This window comes from Sinohyriopsis cumingii, chromosome 15, assembly GCF_028554795.1.
Source record: "Sinohyriopsis cumingii isolate HCF-2022 chromosome 15, ASM2855479v2, whole genome shotgun sequence".
In the NCBI taxonomy this organism is placed as follows: domain Eukaryota; kingdom Metazoa; phylum Mollusca; class Bivalvia; order Unionida; family Unionidae; genus Sinohyriopsis; species Sinohyriopsis cumingii.
In genome coordinates this window covers 8,651,628-8,679,280 of record NC_142975.1, presented here as the reverse complement: position 1 = coordinate 8,679,280, position 27,653 = coordinate 8,651,628, and the positions used below count along the sequence as shown (strand labels likewise).

General features: G+C 34.3%; 1 protein-coding gene across 1 annotated transcript in view; it reads right to left on the bottom strand.

Annotated features, from left to right (window-relative positions):
• Positions 1–23,520, bottom strand: part of LOC149781237 (uncharacterized) — a 53,924-nt gene extending 30,404 nt beyond the window's left edge. Inside the window, exons 1-3 of the mRNA XM_089935319.1 lie at positions 23,440–23,520; positions 19,699–19,824; positions 3,886–6,153 (exon numbers count right to left, since the gene is read on the bottom strand). Of these exons, the coding sequence (XP_089791445.1) occupies positions 3,886–6,153; positions 19,699–19,762 (2,332 nt within the window). The 5' untranslated portion in view covers positions 19,763–19,824; positions 23,440–23,520. The remainder of the gene's footprint in view (positions 1–3,885; positions 6,154–19,698; positions 19,825–23,439) is intronic.
• Between the last annotated feature and the right edge of the window lie 4,133 nt (positions 23,521–27,653).

Genomic DNA, 27,653 nt, shown 5'->3' with positions numbered 1-27,653 from the left:
TCATTGGTGTGGAGATAATAGGGTCACATGCAGTTAGAAAAAAGTCAGGTATTTTCCTGCCTTTACCCAGATTCCATATCTACACTTCCAAATAAATAAAAATAATGTCTAGTATTTTGAACATCTTGAAAGGTTGTTACAATTTTTAAGGTGTTAACAATACTGTTGACTTATATGTACCATATATACTTGCATATAAGCCACATAATTTAGGAAAAATTAAAGGCCTGGAAGATGAGAAGGGCGGCTTATTAGTGGGTCAGTGTCTAAACTTGACAGTTTTTAAGTCTTTTTATTGACTACTGTAAAGGCTGTCAATCTTGTGTCCTAAGACATATGCATGTAAAAAAAATCATTTTCGGTGACCCGACACTTATTAAACTGTTATCAACTACCATGATATTTTGTTGTTATTTTGCATGTGCATATTTTTTTATTTCTCCAACATGAAATTAAATAAAGGTAAATACAGACTTCAAAATTCGCAGGCCTGTTGAGTTTATCCGGGAGACCTGGCTGAACTCTAAAGTACAGTACTTACACAGTGCAAAGCGTGCATAGCATCACTTAAATCCATCCCAAACATATTAGATGCAGATTTCGCTTTAATCTTTGTTTCAGCCAAAATTGCATTCTTCCAGATAACATTTCAGCAAGTCCTTAATAGCTGTTTGGTTTAAGTTGAATCGCGTGCTTACGAGTTACTCATTTTTAATGATATAAGTGATCCTACAAATTTGAGGCAATATTTAGGAAAAGGTACGCATGTTCAATTGTACAAAGCACATAACCAGCATAACTTACATGTTCACGAAGAGTTGTAATAATAAATGCTAAAATTCTCATTATAAGATCATCAACAATCTATATTAGTTTTGTGCTTTGGCTGAACAACATCAAACTTTCCCCAGTTTAAAGCTTGATGTTTCGGTGTCTCCTTTGTTGATAGTTGGTGGATTTGTCTTTCGTTTTCCGACAGCAATATAGGCCAGTTAATCATTAAAACTCCAAAATTGGCTTATGTTAAGGGGGAATTTTGGCCAGTAACTATACCAGTACATTGATGTGTAATTGACTAAAATCGGGAGGTTTTTCATGGCATTTTTAAAGCCATGTTTTCAGTAAATATTGATCTATCTTCTGAGTCTAATATGGGCAAAATTCACAAAGGATGCGCAGTGTCTCCCTGTGACGCGCCTTATTTTCCCCCAGGACATTACCTATTTTCATATTCAGGTCAGCTGTGGTCAAACTGCACAATAGCTAAAGGTTAGTCTTATATAAACAAGCAAGAAAGCCAGTATGACTAATTAAAAGTTAATCCTTATTGATGCAACTATTTTGTGAAAACGACTGGCCCTCCGTCATGATTCAAAGAAACCATGTTCTACACTAAAGTGTGTTATGCAAGCAGCAGCAAATGATTGGGGAAAAAAGGATTACCAATTTTGTTGAACTAAAGGTACATAAATAGGCAGCTTCACGGTACCGTACATGTGGCATTTATTTCCCCCTCATTGTATATCAGACCGTATTCCTTTATTGTCAACTCGCAAGGCATTTAGTATTGTCTACTATAAAACATATGTATTTTGAATTAAATTTTTGAGGACAGATATGCTGAGTGGTATGTATTTTCATTCCTTCTTTTAATTTAACGATGATAATTAATGTTCGTATATACAGTATAAAAATGCCAGGTGCTCACTCATGTAAGTTTCTTTGGTGGGAATGGAGCTACAGCATTCACAGTAATCATTCTTGGGATTGAAATTAATTGCCAACAATTTTACTGTTGTTGTTTATTTTTTGTTCTGGTTTATTTTCTGATTTTTGTATTGTTGTAGACAGAAAAAAGCTATAAAATTATGTGAATAATGTTTAAAGTTAACATCCAATTTAGTGAAGAAGTGAATTCTTTCTAGTAAAGTAATTATTTCGTCGCAGTAATATATCTTCACAGTTGTCCTACATGTAAGACCTTGATGCTGATATTTATATTTTGGGTGTCAGGGTAGCACTAAAACATAAATAACATGTGATACGTCTTACATATAGGACTATATTCACAGGTGATACAACAGAAAATGCCTTCCATGTATCTATTTATGTAGGGCTTTTCTTTTTTATTAGAAATAAAAATCGAAGACATAATGTAATAATTAGGAGTCCTATGCAAAAATCGGGAGGTAGGCATGGAGTGACCCAAAACTTTAGGAATTTTTTTTCTTTCCCTGCATGAGAGTTGACAGGTATAGTGTAAGGTCGCTTACGTCAAAGTAAACTACAACTACAGCTTTTACAGTATTGGCATAATTTTCGAAGGATTATTTCTGAAACTTCATTATTGTATTTTGAAGATATCATTAAAGTTTAGTGCAGTGATGCCCATGATTTGACTCTAAGGGATGTACTTCATTCAGCAGAATGTACTTCATTCAGTGCGTGTTCAAACCTACAATGTACATGCAGTAGAGCCATTATGTAAGTAGTCTAATTGCGAGCATTGAATCAAACTGTATTGTTTGTTGTTCATTGTTGTCATACCCAGGATCAAATTTTAATGAGTTAGGTATTTACAATTTCAATGCAAAATAAAAACGTAATTGCTGGTGCACTGATATAAAATGTGCAATGCAATGATGCATAAACAAACAATAATTGAGTCAAAATGGAGAGTTAGTGTTACAGCAACTTGCGATCATTCAATTCTTGTCATTGTTCAATCAAATTTTATACAAATCTAAATTAGGCAGAACCAAAAAAAAAGAGAAAAGTAAATAAATTACTTTTCAAACAAGTTTATACCATTTCTTTTTAATAATCACACATGCCAAGCCAAAGATAAGTATACATGTACTTTTTTTAATATAAGTTTGCTTAAATAAATGCATTTAGAACTTACTGCATGCATCTTGTGATGTTTTGGAGTTGTGGGTCAGCTTATACGTGGGTCATGCACTTTTTAGTGTTTATACCCGTTCAGTTGGGGGGGGTCGGCTTATACGCGAACGGGCTTATACGCAAGTATATACGGTAAATGGTACTGATGTTTCTACTCTGTAGCAATAAAACATAGCAAGGTAGTTGTTGTTGTTGTTGTTCTAGGGTTTAATGCCATTTTTCATTACAAGGTAGGCTATACATGGCGGCCAGTATAACTGGTGGAGGAAGAACCCTGGAATACCCAGGAAAGATCCACTGACCCACGAGAAGCTACTGGCAGGCTTTCCCACGTACCCACACTAGCTGAGCCTTGAACTCAAACCCACGCAGACAGAGGTGAGATGGCAGTGATCCGTAACGGTGAGTGCTTTATACCACTCGGCCGCTCGGGGCCCCCATAGCAAGGTAGTATGAATCAGTTGTTTTTCTGGTACAGCACTTCATAGAATAAACTAGATCTGAAGCCTGTTGAAACTAGCTAATAGGAGGTTAGTGGCACCTACATATCTTTTAAATATCAATTTATGTCTGTAATTTGACAGCATTTATTCTATTCATGTGTCAATAGGAGGTTAGTGGAACCTACATATGTTTTACATGTCAATTTATGTCTGTAATTTGAAAGAATTTATTCTATTCATGTGTCAATAGGAGGTTAGTGGAACCTACACATGTTTTACATGTCAATTTATGTCTGTAATTTGAAAGAATTTATTCTATTCATGTGTCAATAGGAGGTTAGTGGAACCTACATATGTTTTACATGTCAATTTATAGCTGTAATTTGACAGAACTGATTGTCAAGTTTTCATTGGTCTTATTTTTACTTATTTGTATCCTGCTGATGTTCATGACATTTTGGTGAAAGAATGAAACCAGTTACTTCTACATTAAAATTCAGGGACAGCATGAGAAAGAATCAATTTAAACAATGCAAACCTTGGGATGTTCTTTCTATTTCACTGCTACCTCTGTGTCTTGGCCTGGGTCCCTTTGGTTTTGCACCTTCAATATATATGTCTGTATTGACAACCTTTGATTCCAGATTGCAAGCTCTGCCAGGATGTGATGAAATTACTGTTGAGTTCTCTTCCATTTGCATTTCCCCCACCTGCAAGTATCCTTTAATAGGAAAGCATCTAGCCTCCTCCTCTTTTTTAATAGTCATCAGTTCCCCTTTAAAGATGTCGTCACTTCCAATATTCATGTCTTTACTAAGTCTCACAGGGGAGGGAGAGGCTGAAAATCTACTATGCCCTTTCCTGTCACTGTTGGTTTTACTTCTACTATGTGGTTTCCTTTTCTGCTCCCTCTGAAAGTTGCTTCTGCTCTTGGCCATTCTATTTAACCTGTTTTGGGACATATTTCTTTCTTTATTTATGGATTCCCTTGAGTCATGAGTTGAACTGCCCTTTCGCTGTGTGTTTCGTTTACTAGTTAAGGTACAAATGAAAATTACCTTCTTGACCAGAGGCTCTTTCATATTTGATAGGTGGTACGCTTTTATAATGTTTATATTGTGATCTGTTTCAAGGGTATGACCCAAGGGACAATCAGATTCCCTGTCACATCTGCCTAACAGATTTCTTTTGCAAAGGTGTAGATAAGCACAAACTGGCAGGTGGCAACTGCGAGTTGGAGTGTGACTGGCACACACATGAGGAAATCGCTGACTGTATATCAGACGTATTTCTTCATTGCTGAAGATATCTAACCCCAGCTTGGATATTAGATTGGAATTAACCCGATCGTAGAAATTGTGTGAAAAGTGACATTTCTGTCCTTGTCTACAAGAGCCATCAATAAAATCCTTGCAAATATGTGCATGAGGACAACTAGACTGGTCACAACTTCCATACTTGCCTATATTATTATAACCGAAGCAAAATGTTGCTTCTTTGTAAAAGGGTACAATCAACTGATCATTTTTGTCTTGGTTTTCAAAGAAGATAAATCTTCTTCGATGATCACGAAACCAGCTTAGAATATCAAAATCGTTTGGGAAAAGCTTCATTTCAGAAATATTTTTAACAGATGTGGGGCCTCCCACTTCTTGTATAAAATATCTAAATACTTCTTTCTCACCAGGAGGTTCAGTGGGTTTTCTGTACATCAAATCATCACATGTAACTGCTGTGTCTATCAGATTATCTGGGTCATGATTGCTTTTCTTTCTAGGGGTTTTCTCTTCCCCCAGTGATGCTACCAATATTTTGAATTCCTGGCTTTTCATTTTGGATCTTTTTGTACTCTCTGATAAACATAATGGTAAATCCTGTTGTAAATCTGATTTATGGACCTTCACCTGGGCAACCTGATCTCCAAGATCCTTAAATTTTGACAAAAGAACATCAGCAGTTTTAGTACTCAGTAAAATTTCTTCATTTTGAGAATTAGAAGATGAAGGTGTCGATTCATCTGTATCACTGACAGTTGGATCTCCTGCCATTGGTAGAGATGTTCCTATTGCTTTTTCTACAGCCTTTTCATAACTTTTATCATATGCTTTTTTTCTTCTTTGTCTCCTTTTTCTAGGCTTTCTATCAGTTCTTTCTTCCAATGAAGCCTGAGCATCCATATTAAACGACCCTGTCTGTATTTCAGCATCAATCTGTTCATCAGTGTTACCTCCTCTCCTTCCACATTGGTCTCTCTCTCTTCCACAGCCTCTTCTTGTCCCTGGATGACCAATCCATCCTTTGGTCTGTCCATTCACTTTGTTGCATAAGTGCCCTTCTTTCCCACCAGAAGCTGATTGAGTTCTATTTGCACTAGGGTCTTGAGACTGTTTCGCTCTATCCTGTCTATTTTCTCCTTTGGAGACATTTGTTTTTGCAGACCCTTTCCTTGTCTCCCTTCTTTGTTGGTTTTGATCAAAATTAAGATTACATGGTACACCATGACTAAGGTGTGGAGGAATCCCAAGTAAAGAGTTCTGATGGCCAAGGTGTGGTGGTATCCCAAGTAAGGAATTCTGATGGTTAAGGTGTGGTGATATCCCAAGTAAGGAATTCTGATGGCCAATTGGATTTCTTCCCATACTGCCAGGATTACCTCCATCTTTCATATCAAAGTGACCACTACCTCTTTTATCCTGAATATTCTGAACTCCTTGAACCTGGTTACTACTTTTGTTGTCATATCTATTTCCTTGGAAACTCAGAGGATCTACACCACCATGCTGGGGATGAAATCCTGTTTGTTCAGCTGTAAAGAAAATGCAGTCAGTCAGGTTGGAAATAAAGTTATCAATAGATACAATGTATAAAGATTTTATGGATCACTGTTTCTTGCTAGTGCTATAATATTAGTTTCATCCCATTCAGCCCCTTCCCCTTATACTTTCAAAAATAGAATTAAACACAACATTCCAGTGCTGATGATATGAATAGCAACTTAATCTGCAGCCAATGTTTCCCATAGGTGATATTTAACACAGTTGAATGACAAACAATATATTTCTGAATATTTTTAATTAGCTATTACCATTAATGAGCTATTACCATTAATTAATTAATTACCTTCTTATAACCCTATGGTCATAAACTAAGTAATAGAAAGAAGCAAAACCAACATGTTTTGTAAATCTTGACAAATAATTTAATTATCAAAGTAATAAAATGAAGAGGAACTTACAAAATTATGAGCTGAATCCCAAATAAGCCAAACAAAAGTTCTATTCGACATATCCCCCCAAAACCAAATGTTCTAAATGAATTTCAGAATCTCAAATATATTGGTCTGCCAACAGTATTGATTTATCAAAATGACATTGTCCAGAACTCCTTTCAGTAATTCAAAATAGTCCAATGAGCACTTTATTTTTCCAATGAATAATTTAAACAAATGATTCCTCTCAAATAATATCAAAACAAAACATGAAATACTTCTGCAGATTCATGTTACAACAAGAACATAAGAAATAAGAATGAATAAATTGCCCAGCTCTGTGTACTTATATACAAGCATAAGGCGTGAAAATGCATTTTGCTCCATCTAGCTTCATGACTTTTTTGCAAATATCCCATACTGTGAGAGAACCCATCTGATATAACCCGTCCAATGAGAAATAACTCAGTTCTTCTAAGAACCCATCTGACCCTCACCAGCCAATGAGAAATTATTCCAAACTTGACAACAGGTTTTATTGTTAATATTATTATTAATGATCATTATTATTATCATGTGCAGTGCATGCTCAGCCTTTTAACAATGTCATCATCAGCAAAGTGCAGAGCCTGCAGTCCGCCGGGGAACTTTGTTAGTGGCCAGTTGTTCACAATGTGTGACATGGTCTGTAGAGCTCCACAGCAACAGGAAGAGTCAGTAGCCTGGACCCATCGGACAAGGTTGACTGAACAACGACCCTGTCCTGTAAGAAAGCGGCTTAGCGTGGTCCACAGAAACATCAGTGAAGAGCTCCACAGTAACAGGAAGAGTTATTAATGATCATAAACACCTAAGCAAATATCTACTGATGGATCCAACACAATCTAGTTTTAACAGCTTGAAAATAAAATTTTGTACACTGTGTACAGAAATTAGCTATCTAATATTTTGATTATAAATGATCATTACAATTTAGTCAGGGACAAAAATTACACATGACATACACACAATCATGTACCAAGAGTTACAAAAAATTACACATGATATACCCACAATCATGTACCAAGAGTTACAAAAAATTACACATGATATACACATAATCATGTACCAAGAGTTACAAAAAATTACACATGATATACACACAATCATGTACCAAGAGTTACAAAAAATTACACATGATATACACACAATCATGTACCAAGGGTTACAAAAATTACACATGATATGCACACAATCATGTACCAAGAGTTACAAAAAATTACACATGATATACACACAATCATGTAGCAAGGGTTACAAAAATTACACATGATATACACACAATCATGTACCAAGAGTTACAAAAAATACACGATATACACACTATCATGTACCAAGAGTTACAATAAATATAGACATACATAACAACCTAAATCCTACAAATCTTTATATCTTTGAAGAAATATTTATTTAAAAACAGTGAAACTTAAGTAAAACAATCTTTGATTGTTTCTGCTTAATTTTATTCCTGATAACTACTGAATGTTGAAACAATCTCATATCTTTTTAAGAAACTCCAATATACTAAAATTGGTAACAACTTGAAATGTTTTAATTTAATATTAATGAGCCTCCCCCCAACAAAAGTGCATAAAAGGACCTAATTTAAAAAAAGGCATAAAAAGACCTAAATAAAAAACAAAACAAGGTTGCTGGGCAAATGGATGGTCAAAATTAAAACTATACACTCTACCAGTATTTTGGTGCAGCAAAAAAAAAACCAAAACAATAATTTCTAACAGGTTGCAGTTAACATGTTCAAATGCTAAGTGGGGACCCCATAGTGGTTTTAAAGGCATTCAAATTTAAATGACCATTGATATCTCAGTGGCCACTGTCTGAGTGGGTTTAGTCTTAGCGAGAAAGCTTGCCAGTAGCTTTCCAGGGGCTGATGGTTCTTTCAGGGCTTTTTCTGTGTTCTTCCTCAACTAAATATACTGGCTGCCATCTGCTGGAAAATAGCATTAGACCTACAAAACCAACCCAAACCAAATGATACGTGAAACACAAAAATCTCTGCCATTGTCTCTGACCATCAAGCAGATAAAATGTATAGAAGATCATCACACTCTTCTCAGATGTCATCATGATTGGTCTGAGGGGGGTGAAAACAGGACTGCTGGCTTGGCCACTATAGTTGCCATGGTTAGATCCTCATCATTTTGATTAAGGATGACATGCCTCTTGCAAGAAGTGTTTTGGAGAAAACCACATGTGAGCCTTTGGATTAAGAGGACTAGAGATAACAGAATCCTCGAAAATGGCTGCTATAATTGCCATGTTGGATATCAGGTCAGAACATTTTTTATTCTGGACCAGCTACATAATTGATACAGAGTTTTATTAAAAACACAATGCTGATATAACCATTCATGCAGAAGGAACATCCATAAGAAGCGTTTTAAGATGACCACCAAAGCAAAACTAAATATTGTGTGGTCTTTTAGTGAAAACCCAATGCTGATATACTGAATAAAAGAGCTGAATAAAACTGTGAAAATCTTTCTGTATTATTTGGAGGGCAGGATCATTTATTTTGGACCCACTCAAGCTTTCCTTCATTATTGCACAATAGCTGGGGTCCATAACTGCCATCTGCAATAATGTAAACTTTGATTTGGGTCTACTTTGAACATGCTCAAATGGCAGTCACATGTTGGTGGGTACTCCCCTACTTCTGGTCAAAAGAAGAAACAATTAAAAACACTGTGAACACAAAAAGAGTTTATTTTGATGGTAACTAAAGATATGATTCAGTTATGTAAAATCAATATATTTAATTACAATTTAAAATAACAATACAGGTGTAAATTAAATTACAAAGAACTAATTAAAATAATTTGTAAAGTAGATAAACTCTAACTTTGATATTCTGATGTTGTTCTTAATAGTATTCTTCTTGTAGGGTTTAACGCCATTCTTCAGCACAAGATAGGCTATACATGGTGGCCAGTATAACTGATGGAGGTAGAACCCTGGAAAGCCATGGGAAGAACCACCAACCCATGAGAAGCAACTGGCAGGCTTACTCATGTACCCATGTTAGCCGAGCCCAAGACTTGAACCCACACAGACAGGAATCAGGAACAGTGAGCACTTTAGACCACTTAGCTATTCAGTACCCCCCTAATACTGATGGAGAGGATGCTATATTTATAACATGACTTCAGACTGAATTTGTTTTCTCCAGAGAATGAGGTATGGGTTCTGTACCAAAAATATTATAGAACATTCACCATCAAAACAATGGCAATGACTATGGCAGAAGGTGCAAACATGAGTTATACAAGTGAAGGTGCACTGAAAGCTTGCCACACTGTATAATTATATTGTGGTCGAAGACAGAAGGTGCTAAAGATGCATGACAACACGTGACAAAGGTGCAGTGAAACCAGATAACTATACCAATGTTTTTAGGGTAGCAAAAGGGGCCCACATTACAATTTCCAAAGGTGCAGTAAAACCAGATAACTATACCAATGTTTTCACAGTAGCAAAAGGGGCCCACATTACAATTTCCAAAGGCACAGTGAAACCAGATAACTATACCAATGTTTATACCTTTGGAAAAACTGTCCCACATTACAATTTCCAAAGGTGCAGTGAAACCAGATAACTATAACAATGTTTTCACAGTAGCAAAAGGGGCCCACATCACAATTTCCAAAGGCGCAGTGAAACCAGATAACTATACCAATGTTTATACCTTTGGAAAAACTGTCCCACATTACAATTTCCAAAGGTGCAGTGAAACCGGATAACTATAACAATGTTTTCACAGTAGCAAAAGGGGCCCACATTACAATTTCCAAAGGTGCAGTGAAACCAGATAACTATACCAATGTTTTTACAGTAGCAAAAGGGGCCCACATTACAATTTCCAAAGGTGCAGTGCTACAGGGGCCCAATTACAATTTCCAAAGTTCTACACAAAAGAATAGAGCTTCAGCCTCATCCATAATTCATTGATCAATCACCGAAACAAATCGTGAAGAAATAAATTTTTATAACAATATGTACCAAACACAAAAATAGTATAGTAAAAATAATCAGAAATTGAATAACTGTGTGAGAGAGGAGTAACAGTGGAAATAAATAAATATCTAGTGAAATGCATACTGTAATCATTTTTGTTTTTTTAAATGAAATATGTTGTTTCACTATTTAAAAAGAAAATTATGATACATATAATACTGAGCTTCATGTTTCCTTTCAAACCATATTATCATACATTTAGTAGACTAACTGAACTACAATGTCTTAATTTGGGTCATGGCTTCATGTTTCCTTTCAAACCATATTATCATACATTTAGTAGACTAATTGAACTACAATGTCTTAATTTGGGTCATGGCTTCATGTTTCCTTTCAAACCATATTATCATACATTTAGTAGACTAACTGAACTACAATGGCTTAATTTGGGTCATGGCTTCATGTTTCCTTTCAAACCATATTATCATACATTTAGTAGACTAATTGAACTACAATGTCTTAATTTGGGTCATGGCTTCATGTTTCCTTTCAAACCATATTATCATACATTTAGTAGACTAATTGAACTACAATGGCTTAATTTGGGTCATGGCTTCATGTTTCCTTTCAAACCATATTATCATACATTTAGTAGACTAACTGAACTACAATGTCTTAATTTGGGTCATGGCTTCATGTTTCCTTTCAAACCATATTATCATACATTTAGTAGACTAATTGAACTACAATGGCTTAATTTGGGTCATGGCTTCATGTTTCCTTTCAAACCATATTATCATACATTTAGTAGACTAACTGAACTACAATGGCTTAATTTGGGTCATGGCTTCATGTTTCCTTTCAAACCATATTATCATACATTTAGTAGACTAACTGAACTACAATGGCTTAATTTGGGTCATGGCTTCATGTTTCCTTTCAAACCATATTATCATACATTTAGTAGACTAATTGAACTACAATGGCTTAATCTGGGTCATGGCTTCATGTTTCCTTTCAAACCATATTATCATACATTTAGTAGACTAATTGAACTACAATGTCTTAATTTGGGTCATGGCTTCATGTTTCCTTTCAAACCATATTATCATACATTTAGTAGACTAATTGAACTACAATGGCTTAATTTGGGTCATGGCTTCATGTTTCCTTTCAAACCATATTATCATACATTTAGTAGACTAATTGAACTACAATGTCTTAATTTGGGTCATGGCTTCATGTTTCCTTTCAAACCATATTATCATACATTTAGTAGACTAACTGAACTACAATGGCTTAATTTGGGTCATGGCTTCATGTTTCCTTTCAAACCATATTATCATACATTTAGTAGACTAACTGAACTACAATGGCTTAATTTGGGTCATGGCTTCATGTTTCCTTTCAAACCATATTATCATACATTTAGTAGACTAATTGAACTACAATGTCTTAATTTGGGTCATGGCTTCATGTTTCCTTTCAAACCATATTATCATACATTTAGTAGACTAATTGAACTACAATGGCTTAATTTGGGTCATGGCTTCATGTTTCCTTTCAAACCATATTATCATACATTTAGTAGACTAACTGAACTACAATGTCTTAATTTGGGTCATGGCTTCATGTTTCCTTTCAAACCATATTATCATACATTTAGTAGACTAACTGAACTACAATGGCTTAATTTGGGTCATGGCTTCATGTTTCCTTTCAAACCATATTATCATACATTTAGTAGACTAACTGAACTACAATGGCTTAATTTGGGTCATGGCTTGATGTTTCCTTTCAAACCATATTATCATCATTTAGTAGACTAACTGAACCATGTTATAATGATGGAGAACTGATGAAGAATTTTAGTGAAAAACCAATAAAAGTACCAAAATTTCTTCTGAAGAAATGAAAATGCGATGTTAAATATGGCTGTGCATCAGCCATTGTGTGAGGTTACATCTGTATCATTTTCATCTTGACAAGAACTGTTCATAAGAAATGTTTTAGGGGAAACCCCACATCAGTACAACCCTCTGTTTAGAAGGTAGGCATAACAAAACGTTCAAGACAGGGGTCATCCTATTGCAACATAGCACTTATTACGTACAGAGACGAGCCACAGTAGCTCTGATTTATATGCCACACTACCGACTGTGTTATGAGTCTATGCACTTAAAATAAGAAACAGAAAAGATTGAAAAGCAACAAAGTTAAATTTGTAAAACTCAACATATAACTTATTTCCTTAGAATACAAAAGGAAAGTGGGAAAAAACTTACGATATTCCAAATTATATCCTAAATAATTATAGAATTAGAGACACAAGTCCTAACGATAAAAGTTCTGAATAAACTTTAATGGAAATCCAAGCAGTGAAGGTGTTGATGTGCCTGTGGGGGCCTGTATCATGGTGTTGTACCATCAGTCATTTGTTGAATCACAGTCATATAATTCCAGGTTTGAATTCACTATAAATCCAAGTGAATTTCTGTCCAAAATTAATATTTTTTATGAGCACTCCAGAGGGAAAAAAAAACTTGAATTAAATAATTTGAAGAAATAAATTCCAGAACTGATAATGCTAGATCTAAAAGCAGGATTTAATAATTTTTACAGTAGCCTACTTGACATCAGGTCACAATTAGTATTTTCTAATCAAAACTATTACCTAAAGGAAAATCTCAATCTGGATTTTTCTAAATGGTTAGAAGATAAAATGTTAGTTATAATTAGGTATGCCATGGGAATCTGAATAACCTAAGTCCTGAACCAAATAAACATATTTACTTATATTAATAATGATCCTAACCCATACATATAGAGAATTATTTTAGCTATGTATTAGTTATTCACAGAATTGTAAAAATCGATAATTCAAGTCAAGTAGAAAATAAACTTAATTTTGGACAAGGCTAAGTCCAACACAGAATGTTAAATTACAATCGAATATAATGAAATAAAATAAAAAATCTTAAAACAAACTGTCTAACAAACAATGCAAATTAAATGCACATAACAAATGAAAGCATGCAGGATAAAAACCAACAATCTGACCACCCTGGGTCACCTACTGTGGTGTGTCCTTGGGCAAGGCACTTTAATCCATTTGTGTTGGCACTAAATAACCTACTTGTGTTGTTGTGCCAGAAAGCACCAAATCAAAGCTAACCTAAGCAAACATATAGAGACATACTTTAGTGAAAATCTCTTGTCATTATGACCCTCTGTTTAAGAGCAGCTAAGCTTCAAGATTTTCTGTGTGTGAGTTGGGTGGTCCATGACTTGGCAAAAATGTTGGTTGCCTATAGGTTAACATAACAGAGACTGACATAGCCATAGTCATCTAGGTACTCACCATACTGCCTGCTTTCTTGGTTTACCAACAGGCAATGGCAGGTATGGTGCATTCTGCTAGAGAGAATGTGCAATAAAAGCTGCTCATTGCTGATGTATGCCTTGCTGGAGACATTTAATAGCTCTAAAAGCTTTCATAAACATTTCTTTGAATCAATGGGACAAAATTTGGGTACACAATGCAAATACGTCACAAAATAGTTTTTTTTACCTAATCTGGAATGTAGGAGTTCCTCAAGAATATCTGATATAGTTTCAATATTCAGCAGTTAAAATGAATATAAAGAGAGAAAAAAAAACCCAGATTTATTGTAACTCAATTCTGTCTGGTTCATCTCAATATTTACTCCAGAAACTTCAAAAAATTCAAAACACAGCTGCTCAGATCATACTTTGAGTACCACGATCAGAGCACACCTCCTCGCTGCTCTGTACCCTATACTGGCCATCCATTCAATCCAGAATCAAACACAAAATTTTTTCTCTGTGCTACATTTCACTGTCGGACTCTAGTCCAACATACCTATCTAACCTCACTCATGTGTACACACCAGCAAGATACTTACGCTCCTCTTCTGACAATCGTATACTCATTATTCCAAGTATGAAAACAAAGTCATATGGACAGCGTTCTTTTGCATAACAGGCCCATCAACATGGAATGAATTGCCCACTGAACTTAGACACAAAGACACAGTGATCACATTCAAGAGGGCTCTCAAAACTCACTTTTTTCGACAGCAAGAACAAACTTAAAGACCTAATAATGCTTCCTACCTGAAATATTCTCAGCATGTTTTTTTATTTTTTTAATGTTTTTCTGATTTCATGTTGTTTGTTTTTGTAATAATATTATTATGTTTCTTATCTTATAGGTGTTGTCTAAAGTTGCAAAGCGCTTAGAGCTTCTAAAGATTAGGCGCTATACAAAGTCCTCATTATTATTATTATTACTATTCCTTGTGGATCTCTAAAAAGTCTTTTTGGCAGCAGAGTATTGATGTCATTGAGAGACTTTTGTTGAAGGTATATTGGTAGCATTTGTTCAACACTTGAAAAGATCAGATGCCAAGATATTTCCTGTCAAATCTGGTCCATTGTGTTGAATGGATTTTGAAATAAATATTTTGGAAAAGTTTTTCAATTGTTAGCCATATTTGATTGTATATAAAAAAATTTAAATATACCAACTTGAAAGGCCTATATTCAGAATGCTTTCTGTCAGATTTAGTCAAATTTTGTTTAGAATTTAAAAGGTTTCTCTGTTTCCATTAATGGCAGCTATATCTGATGGCAGATTATATTTATTTGTTTACTCTTCAATGGCCATTACAATACATGTTACAACCTCTCCAGAAAACTGCTTTAAAAAAGGCTGGAGATGTTGCCTTGCATACGATTTTAGTCTAGGTTTCAAAGCCACTTTTTGTATTACAAGAGAAAGACATTGAATAAAGAGTAGTTAATTGTAGGCATAATTGGTTAATAGCTAAAAGTGAACAACGTTTGATAATTATTCTCTAAGCAAACATTTCCTTATAATCATTCTTGTCTTATTTTTGCATCACCTTGGCATACCTGTAATAGCTCTTGACATAAAATAACTTCTTGATCACAGCGCAATATTTCATTTGTAAATCATGTCTGACAAATATTATTGGGGTGGTGTTTGTTTCAGATGTAGGCTATAATTGTACTAAAATGCTGCTGTACACTAATATTTACAACAAGCAATGTGACTTTGAGCCAATGATCATTTATACATTATTTAATTTAGTCATTTTGATTATTCGTTTATTTGTTTAAATACCAGGAGTTAGCAGTTAATTCTAACAACATTTTTTTAAAAATATAACAGTCATGGAGACTCCCTTGAATGAGATAAACATGCATGAGTCTTGGAGAGGAGACATGATCAAGCAGACTCCCTCGAATGAGATAAACAGGCACGAGCCTTGGAGGGGAGACATGATCAAGGAGACTTATGAATGAGATAAACATGTACGCTATCTGCTAGGATATTTAATGTCCAATTGTTCTGTCTAGTGACTTTTACCAAGTTTTGTTCAAAGTGCTTTCTATTTTAAAACCTGAAAGTTCTGTATGCTAGAATTTTCACTACTGAATTTGTGATGCTGGCCCAGTGGTGTCTGACAAGTTGAATATAGTAACTGTAAATGTACACCATTCATCAGGCAATAGGCTACAGTTGGTGGAAGACATCCACATAATAAGCTCACTTAATTTGTAATAAAATCAGATCAGCTAACTATTAAACACATTTTTATGACTCAAAATGTATCGAATGACTGATATGCAGTGTTTATGCTTTGGCTTAACAAGAAATGAGACCACCTATGTCAAAATGATGGAGTCCTTGTTACTTCCAATGACTCCTGTCTGTTATTTCATCATTTACTATTCAATATCACTGATAAGCTGATAATTACATCAACATGGTTATTAACATTTACACCAAACTGATACAAACTACTATAATTTCATTTTATTTGGTATTAATTCTACATTATTATCACACGCTCTTATTCAACAAAAGAATTTCTAAATAGAAGAATCTAAATAACAAAGTGCCTGCAAATAATTGCATCATGGGTGCTTTCCTTTAAAAATAAATTTGGATTTATTTTTCATTTCCATCATTTTATATGGGATTATGAAACAGTATCATTATTCCATTTTTACATTCTTTATATCTGATTAGCCAATCTATCACTCTGGGAACCAGTACCAAAGACTGATGCTAAGAATCCATTATAATCATCATTAGTTTCAATTCAGTCATCCACTACAGTCTCAAAATACATGCACATGGTAATGACATCAATCATTATCACCTTCGATGAATTCATTATTCACCATTAAAATGTCAGATATTCTTTGCTTTTTTCATGATTGTCACGTTATAAGTAAGGAACAATAGCCAGATTGCAACATGTATATGCTAGACCGTGAGGCTAATTATTTGCTTCATAAATGTTGCGAGTGTACGCCAACATAAAAAAGACGGAAGGAAGCCAATTGTATATAACATGGCCATAGGAACTTGTTATTGGTGCCTTATTCGGCGGCAGTCGATTCACAGGTAAGTGGCATAAATTGCTGGTGTTGGCTCAAAGGAAATCAAGTGGGGATCATAAATCCACCCTTGACAGACTGCATGGGATGGGGCAATGTCTGCTAATTATGTAGACCACGGGTGAATTGACATACACTGTGAATTGAGCAAGGCGTTGCCACCATTGGAATCGCAAGCTAAATCTAGTGTCTTGAAACTAATTGTCAGTAGTCACCGAACCATCTCGTGGGAATTACATAAAGAAGTTCTAAGATACTCCAACATCATTCAAAATTGACGGGAAACATTTGTTATTCTGGGAATTACAAAGGAGCTTCGAAAAGGTCAGTAACTTATTTGCTTGATTGTCGCAATCACAGCAAGGAAGCTTTTAGGGACAGGAAGAATGTATTATAGACAGAGAAGGGAAATACCCTGCTACAGCTGGTCCCGAGTCTCTGAGAGACAAGAAAAGGCGAGAATGGAAGTGGAAGGTTGAAGGATGTGGTTGTTGGACTGGAGGTGTACTGGATACCAGTCATGAAATACTACAGATCAAGAGATGAGTAGAAACACAGGACAGGAGGAAAATCTATCACACTAAGTCAGATGATGAAATAGGCTATCAGTTGGTCGAGTGAAAGATGAGTGATAGGGTTTTGAATATTGAATTTCATTTGAGGAAGGATTATCTGTAATTGAATGGCATTAAAGTTGTTGTTTATTTGAATTTCACCTTTTGTGTATTCAGTAATTTAACTGTCGGCATTGCTGACTGGGGGATCAGAGCTTTGCATCTCAATCACTACTTCAATTTCTAACAAAAACAAGCCAGGGTGGGTCTTCTGTAATAATTAAAGATAATACTGGGAGCACCCCACCCCAACCTAAGGTTGTCAACGAGGGCCCCTTTACAATAATTCACTTGCTAACAGCTCACAGCTGTAAAACATCATCTTTGTCCATAAGAAGCCCAAAAGATGCAATCTATGATCTTGATAACCTAGGGACTTGACCAAGAGTTTGGACAGAGCACAACCTTGTAAACCATATAGTCCTTTATGTTTATCCATTTTGTGGTGCACTGTTGTTTACATGCATACTTTAAATGCTTACTGTGTTTAATATTTAAGACATTTATTTACTTACTACTTTATTACTTCAATATTTATTTACCTATAGATTCCTTCTGTTAATATTTGCTTTAAGAAGAAAATTAACATATGCCAAATTTCTTTGCTTACATTTAGTTTTGAACATATGTCTGATGCGATAATTGTACAGTAATACATTTAAACAGTATCTTGGCAATGCATTACATCTATTTTCAGATGAAACAAATGCAGCAGCATCTTACATTCAAGTACATTAGCCAATCACTGTAATGATGATAAGGGTTGTGTATCCAAGATGCTGCAAGTTCTGAGACTCATTAGCATCCAACATCACTTGTACCTCTTCAAGGGTATGGTACCAGCACTAGACACTGATGATTACTTAAGTCAAACTTTAACCAAAAAGATGCATAAAATCAAAATCTTACGCTGACTTTGAAACCAATATTTTGTAGAAACTCAGGTCACTAACAATTCTGCATGTTTTGTTGTTAAAAATGAGTCCTGGACAATTTAGAAAGTCTTTCTTCATAAAAACTGTTGAGCAGAGGAACCATGCATCTGGACAATAATATTGTGAGTGCCAAGTTAGTGGAAGCTTTCACATCAGCACTCACAAAATATACTAAGATGCAAACTCCCTCCATAGTAAAATATCAGTACTGGTCTCTGCTATGGTCAGATATAGATACAGATGTGATTAGGGACAATGAAAGTGTACTGTGATATACACAAGGTAGTATTATACTGGCATACATTATACATAGTACAGTAGTTTTACCAATAATGCTGTTCAAGGGACCTGATGAAAGTGTACAGTGATATACACAAGGTAGTATTATACTGGCATACATTATACATAGTACAGTAGTTTTACCAATAATGCTGTTCAAGGGACCTGATGAAAGTGTACAGTGATATACACAAGGTAGTATTATAATGGCATACATTATACATAATACAGTAGTTTTACCAATAATGCTGTTCAAGGGAACATGAAAGTGTACCGTGATATACAAGGTTGTATAACACTGGTGACCAGTATACAGAGTACAGTGGTTCTCAGCACCGTGAATGCTGTCCAAGGAAACATGAAAGTGTACTGTGATAGGCAAGGTAAGTATTATACTGATATACAATTTATACAGTGGTTTTACCAATAATGCTCTTCAAGGAACCATGAATGTGTACTGTTGTATAGGCAAGGTAGTATTATTACTAACTATACATAATACAACACAGTCGTATATATATATATATTAACCAAAATGAATGTGCACCATGACACACAAGATAGCAGATGTTGCCAAATCTCCAGAAAAGGCATACAAAACAAAGATAAAAAAAGCATCAACAGGTATGCTGTCTGAAATGAAATTCAATACTAATCTATAAAAACTGCACTTCTTATAAACTCTAGACCATCATTTGAAACCCCAATAATTATGTGATGCACTACATGTAAACAGACTGCCTCCATTAACAACAGAAACAACAATAACAAGAACAATAATAATAATAATAATAATTGATAATAGACTTTACTTGTCAAATGACATTGCTGAAACTATAATTTACCTATATCGATTGGGACAAACATTTCCAGATCTCTATCCCACCTTAATCTCCGGCTTTGATTCATGTCTCAAAAACCTTTTTATGATTCCTTGTCTTGACTCTTAGTTACCCAGCAGCTCACCCAAACTGTGAAGAAAATAATAAAAATTAAATTTCAGAATGTAAGCATTATCATTTTCATTTCAGTATTTTCCCCCAACCCCTATCAAAATCTAATGTATGTCTGTTGTCTCCTAAACTGGGTCACACACATTACTACAACTGTATCAAATTAACTTTGAATTAAATTTGTAGTTATGTGAAAGTGTCTTGGGCTATTTAGCCAGGACCAATTCCAGGCTACCTGTTTAATCTTAGACCCTTAATTTGACACTATCCCATCTCTGATGCAGTGTCATAAAGTCACAGTTCTCGAAGAATGCATCTCTCACTGACGTCATAACCACAACATGGTTTACACTGATCATTGGATCAAGTCACGATGACAGCTGAAACAGTTGTCAAAATCTGAATATTAGCGTTTGTGAAATGAACCAAGGACACATACCATGAAACAAACTGGCATTTCACTAATTTTCTTTTTTCCAATCAGTCATTCCTCAAAAAAATCTTTATCAGCTATTCTGACGGAGCAAATAAACTTCCCACCATAATAATCATCCAGTCTGCTAGTCAACATGTGTTAGCCATGTTTCTCATGGCTGATAAACTGCATCAGTAACACTGTTTAGAACAGTGTGCATCTACATAAAGTGTCATACAGATCTGTCCTTAGTTCTGAGGTGCTTCTTTTGTTATTAGAATATCTGGAAACTCACATAAAACATGATTTTATTTTTTACATCTAAATAACATCCTGTTTATTATTTCTTATTTTAAAAGATCGTAATAGGATTTTCTAAATAAGAAATTTTACCTTCATAGTAAATTTTTAATCACTATAAAAGAGAATCTTGATATTTAGCTTATTTTGACCTTAGAATTTATTATTTATAAATTAGTTTGATAATACAGTAGTAAGAATTAAAATAAATGAAAGTAAAATTATTTCTTGTAACATTATGGCTTCTGACTCATTATTTGCACATTTAGAAACATAAGTTGTGAAGAATGCAAACCGAATTTAAAGTTTAAAAAATGGTACATTCAAAAATTGAGGTTTATTACATTAATAAAACCAATTAAGTATTGGAAAACAATTATACACTAAATTTGACTTTTTTAAATCATAAGTAAGTATCTTTATCATGATATGAACATGATTTTTGTCCATATTGGGTAAGTTCAGCTTCTGAGACAAAATCTGTTCCAAAATGAAGATTATGATAAAATATAATAAAAACTGTAGCTATTCTAAATACTTTCTTTTAATGTCCTTTTTCCTATTAACTTGAATTTCCCTTGTTCTGTCGAAGTTGCTTGTTTCTCCGGAGCATGAGAACAAAAGGATAAAACTGACTTCTTTGAGTTGCATCAAAATGAGTGATGTCAAAAAATAAATGACATACTACATGATCTTTACAACAAGGGGTTGTCTGGATGAAAGCGTGTTAAGACGAGTATGAGGGTATATATCATTGTCATTTTTTGCCCATACTTTGCTTAAACAGAGCATTGGAAATTAGAAATAAGTAAAAGCTATGCTTGGATTAGAGAGGAAGTAACCAAAAAGATAAAATGCAGAGTAGACCAGGACAACTGAGGGATAAACTGGACAAAAACTTGGAAAAACTGGGAAAAGATAAGATCTGTAAAAACACAAAGCATTATTTTTAAATATCTGCATAACGTCTGGCTTACAGGCAAAGAAGCAATCAAACGTATGATCAGGATAATGCTGAAATGCCCTTTATGTGAAACAGCAAACTTCACAAAAATACATATGACTGCCCAATGCGATAAAACAAAAAACAATAGGATAATGCTAATAACAGAAATTTGTAAAAAATATAAGTATAATAAAAACAATATTTTATATATAGATGTAGACTATGAAAACAAAATCGTCTTAAAAATAATAGACTACATAGTAACAATAATGATATCCTGTGGACAGGTGATAAAGATCTTTAAATAATAAATGTATTACACAAAAATTGAATATCAATTACAATACGAAGCCAATACGTCTTACTACAAACATATACTTACCTTTAGTTTGATATAACACAATCTTTGTTGGGTTTGGGGGGGGGATGGGGGAGGGACTCGGTAATACCAACCAATGTAGGGATGTGTAATGCATATGCGAGCTGAAGACATGCCCCCATCTCTCACCTCACAGCATCCATATTTCAAAGAATAAAAGGAAAAAATTTTAATTAAATTTTTTCTTTGAAGTTTAAATTTTAAAATTAAATTATTTTTTTCCCCTTCTCATTAAGCCATACAGAGTAAGGGATACAGGGAACTCCTGTTTGGGTGAAGTAAGTTGCATAGACGTTGCAGGGCTAAGTCACAAGGCGCTATGCAAAGTGGACAGGCCTGCGAAATAGCAACAGAAAAACCCACAGGGATGAAATGGACAAACAGAACAGAAACAAGGGAAAATAGAATGCAATTAAAGATGTAGCAATACTAATATAGAACTAACACCAAATATACAACGAAAAACTTTTTGGAAATTGTATTTACACTTTTAATAAATAAAGAAAAATGTGGATCCTTCCTCGGATAAAGCCTCTCATTCTAAATTAAAGAAATAGCGTGAAAACGACACATAATGCTCACTCAATTAAAACAATAAGTTTCTTTTCAAAACTATTATATATCACACTGTTTTCTTGACCAAAATTCAAACAACTCAATTATAATATTTAAATTTAAATAAAAATTTAATTATTACTTAACAACCATTTTATAAGTACACGAGAAGACAACTGGGGAAAAAATTTGATTATGGCTGCTGTCCCAACATAGAAACATATAGCACATATACATATAGCAAACACATATAGCATACACGGGACTTTGAAATCTCTGGCAAAGATCACCAAACAAACGAGGGAAGGAATTTCAGCAATCAGCTTATAAAAAAACTCCATAAAAAATATTTTTAAAAAAAGAAATATAAATTTTTGATCAAAATTCTATTATAAACAATACAAACACACACCTTTGGGGGTAGACCAGCAAGTTGTTCTCCACCTTTTTTTTTTTTTTTGTTTGACTGGCGCCAGTCAAACAAAAACAAGGGTGGAAAACAACTTGCTGGTCTACTGTGGTGGTGGTGGGGGGGGGGGGGTTACAAAAACACATAACAACTTTTAAACTTTTTTTTTAAAACCGGGGGGAGGGGCATCTGTCTGTTGCCACCCCAAAAAATACTTTGCTAAAATAACTTATGTTTCCAAACTAATGAGTGATTTTACTATGAAAGAAGTATATATCTGAAAAGGTGAAATAAGTGCTTAAGTGCGTTAAAAACGGGTAGTCAAAGATTGCACTTAACGACAAATGGTAGACATTTGTAAGAAACTTTCTTGATTACATATAATAATAAAGTTGTTAAAGTAGCGATTTTAACTGTCCTCATAATCATAATCATGCCTAAAAACGCTGGATAAATACAAAATACAAACTATAAGTAATAAAGTTTACAGTACAGATTGCAAACCGAAAGTAAAAATCCAAATTTAGGTGCATCGATATAGACCGCATGCCTTCCAACACACAAAAATCTCGCCTGAGTACGAAAACAAATAAAAATATATCAGACACAGACTTTACAATCAAACTTACAATCATTAAAATGTGTTGTTTAACGATGCTACGCTCTGAAGTCAGCTGAGCGTACTGTCATGTTGCTATGCTGTAGTATAAATACCCCTGCTGGGTTTTGCGAACTGGAAAGAAATGGAGCGAAATTAAATAGTTACTTCTGTGACATGGACTCATTAAAATACTCTTTTCATCGTACACCATTGAAATTAATAATATAAATATAAATATTGTGTTTGATATAATTATAATCCATATATTTAAATAAGTTACATATGTTGAGCATTACCTCTAATGGGAATAACAGTTATTTTTGACGAAACGGACTTTATTATACGAAAGTAACTCGTGTAAATCTAAATGCGGAATGTTATCATCGTAAAATATACCTTTTTCTTTATTTGTAGAACTATATACCTTTTTCTTTATTTGTTGAACTATTTAATGCTATTTTACTTCAAATGTTATGTAAAAATTAGTTTTTTTTAAATCTTTAATTTAAACAAAATAATTTATTAATTGTTTAATTGTTATTAAAAATAATATTTCCTGATTGTTAAAAATGTAAAATCGTTATGTGAAATGAAAATGTTCGACATGAGAAAATTATTATTATTATTATTATTATTATTAAAAGAAATATATAAACTAATGTCACATTTCATCACATTATTATAAAGATTTTAAGAACTTGTGTGCGAAATGTAAATGACTTAGAAGTACCGGTGTTACGAAACACCCAAAACCACCCAAATTCACACCCAGATCCACACCAAATCACATTGTGTCAAACGTCTCATCCCTAAATTACAACGCGCACCCTCCCCCCCCCCCCCCCCCCCACCGTTTTTCTTTAAAAGTCGAAGTTCTTTTGTCCGGTTGATAAATAATAAATACAAATGTAATTTAAGAGTCTTATATCTTTCGGCTTTAGTCTCCACTCAGTTAATAATAATTTTTACAAAGACGAAAAATTTTTCATTTATTTTAAATGAACAATTACGCATTTAAATTCATAACAAACATATAGAATACAGGACTGATAAAGTAATTTTAAACTAAAATCCAAAATAAAAGTATTGTATGCTTAAAGGCCAACAGTAACCCTGAACGTTACCATATGGCAATGATTATGACAAATTAGTAAATGTTAATTATTTTAATCCTTTAATTAGTATGTACCGACAAATATTGCTTTGGTGATCTTTCAGTGATCATGGCGCCTAAAAGGATACCACGATAAGAATACAAAATAATTAATAATAATAATAATAATAATAATAATAATAAACTATCTTTAACGAGGATAACACATTTGGTCATGACTGACCCATCTGCCATGTGGTCCTCAGCTTTTGTAATAAAATAATAAAAATAGAAGTTCATGCACATAACCATATATCGTCGCACACTCATTTGTACATAATTGACATGAATGACTATGTGTGACTATACTGGGAAACATACAAATATATATCAATTATGGATATGATTTTAAAGTTTTCTATTCAGAGCTTTTAATATATCACTCCAGCTGCTCTAGAAAGAATTTCTTTAATGATAATTTAAAAGAAGCAAGGGATGTTGAATTACGTATCTTCATTGGTAAGGAATTCCATACAGTAGGTGCTGATACAGAAAATGAGCTTTTGTAATGATTGGTTTTCGACCAAGGAATCTGGAGATAGTTGTTTGTCGTCGATCGGAGATCACGCTCAGTATTTGATGATCTTAGTTCAATTATCTTAGAGATATAATCTGGAGAAAGACCGTTTAAAGACGTGTATGTCATGATTCCTTTAAAATAATGAATACGTTTTTGTATAGGTAGCCATTTCAGACGTGAAAACAAAACATCTGAGTGAGTCATAACAGGAAGTTTCAGTATTATTCGGGCTGCCCTTTTCTGGAGTCTATCAATTCTGGACAGATTATAATTTGATGTGTTTCCCCATATGGTACAGCCCTAATCAATCAGTGGTAGTATATAACCCGAAAAATAAATTTCAAGTGATTGTGGAGGTAGAAATTTTGAAAGCAATTTTAATAGAGTTATTCTTTTGACTATCATTGCACATAAGTGATATATATGCGCATTCCAGCTGAGGTGTTGATCAATGTAGATACCAAGAAGTTTTTGATTTTTGACAATAGATACGTCTAAGCCATTTTGAGTTAGAAGTAAATCCATGTTAGTGGATAGACGCTGCCTTGTTCCAATTGTCATACATTTCGTTTTAGAGCTGTTAATATGCATTTTGTTTTGATGACACCAAACTGGTATATTGTTGAGGTCAGTTTGAAGTTTATTTTTAATGGAGTCTAGAGATTTATCAGATAAATGCAATGTCGAATCGTCAGCGAAAAGATCTGTAGTAGCGTGCGCTGGATACAAGGCTAGGTCGTTGATAAATATTAGAAAAAGAAGAGGCCCTAATATAGATCCTTGAGGAACACCACTTAAGCTATGACTTGGTTCGGATATATGTTTACCCGTGCAAACAACCTGGTGTCTGTTTGTAAGATACGGCGTGAACCAGACAACTGTGTTTGGAGAAAACTTGAAGGCTGAAAGTTTTTTAATGAGCACCGAATGGTCAACCAAATCGAATGCTTTTTTAAAATCAATGAAGATTGCACCAGTAAGTTCACCTGATTCTACTGCTAGTAGCCATTGGTCTATAAGTTTTGTCATTGCAGTCTGACATGAATGATTCTTTCGAAAACCTGATTGTGATCTATGGAGGAGTTGGTACTTGTCAAGATATCTGAAAATATGCTTGCTGACATGTTTTTCCATAATTTTTGAAAGTAGGGATAGAACAGATATGGGTCGATAGTTGGATGGGTCATTCTTTTCATTTCCCTTATAAATTGCGAATACTTTTGCTAACTTCAATGACTCCGGGAATTTATTGGAAGTGATACTACAGTTAATTATTTCTTTCAACGACTCTGAGATTGATAAAACCGACATTTTCAGAGTTTTGGGGTGAATTCCATCTAGACCAGCTGATTTGTTTGTGTCAAGTTTATTTATAATATCAAAAGTGTCATTTATTGTTATTAAGGGAATGTTGAAACTAACATGATCGGGTACCCTTTCATTCACGAATTTAGTAAGTTTGTCTAAATTAGGCTCTGTATTCTTAGACCTGTCAAGCGTTTGGGAGATATTAGTAAAATAATGGTTCAGCTGGTTTGCAATATCGAGCTCTTTAGTATATGTATTGCCATCGACTATAATTTCACATGGAGCTAGAGGCGCAGGTTTCATTGAAGTCAGATTTCGTAAGTGATTCCAGATGGATCTGTTATCGGACTTTGATGTGATGGCTTCTTTGAAAAAGGAGCGTTTGTGTTTTACAATGATTGATTTGACTTTGTTTCGCCATAAACGATAGTTTGTGAAGTCTTTATGTTTATGGTAGTAGTTTCGTTTGCGTTGTGCCTCTGCAGTTTCATTAGTATACAATTCTGGTTGTTTTGATCGTTTAATTCTCTTGATGCGTATGGGGGCATGTTTATTTAGGATAGTAAGAAAACAGTGATTCCAGTTAGACAAGTCATAGTCTCGGTCTATGTTAGGGAAATATATTGCGTTAATGTTTTGTGATAGTTCGGAGAGAAATTCATTTTCAGAAAAGTTTTTGAAACATCTGTATTGCATGTAGGAGTGTAGGTTGTTTTTCTTTGCGCTCTGTTGCTTACGAGTTGCACATATAGGATAGTGATCACTAATAGGGAAACATGGTACGTTTATCTCGTAGAGATTGGTTGGATGGGTAGTATAGATGTGGTCGATCAGAGTAAAAGTACAGGCTGTTACTCTTGTTGGAGCATATATGACCTGTGTAAGTTCGTGCAGTTGTATCATATGTAGCCATTTAGTGTCAGTATCAGAGTTGAGGTCAATATTAAAGTCTCCCATGATAATTACTTCATTGTTGGAAGATAAAGCAGCCTCTAACTCGTGTTCAAATTGGTCAGTCCATGAGGAGAGGGAGTTTGGGGGTCGGTATGCTGAGCAGATATAGAGTGACTTGCTATTGAGGAAACTTAACTCGATCCGTATTGATTCGATAGTAGAATTTTCAAACTCTGTTTTTCTCTTGTATGTTAAGTTATTTGACACGTACATGACTATCCCTCCTCCTATGCCTTGTGATCGATCTCGTCTTTCCAAAGAAAAGTTGCTAATAGAGATAGCACTGTCAGGTACATTACAATCTAGA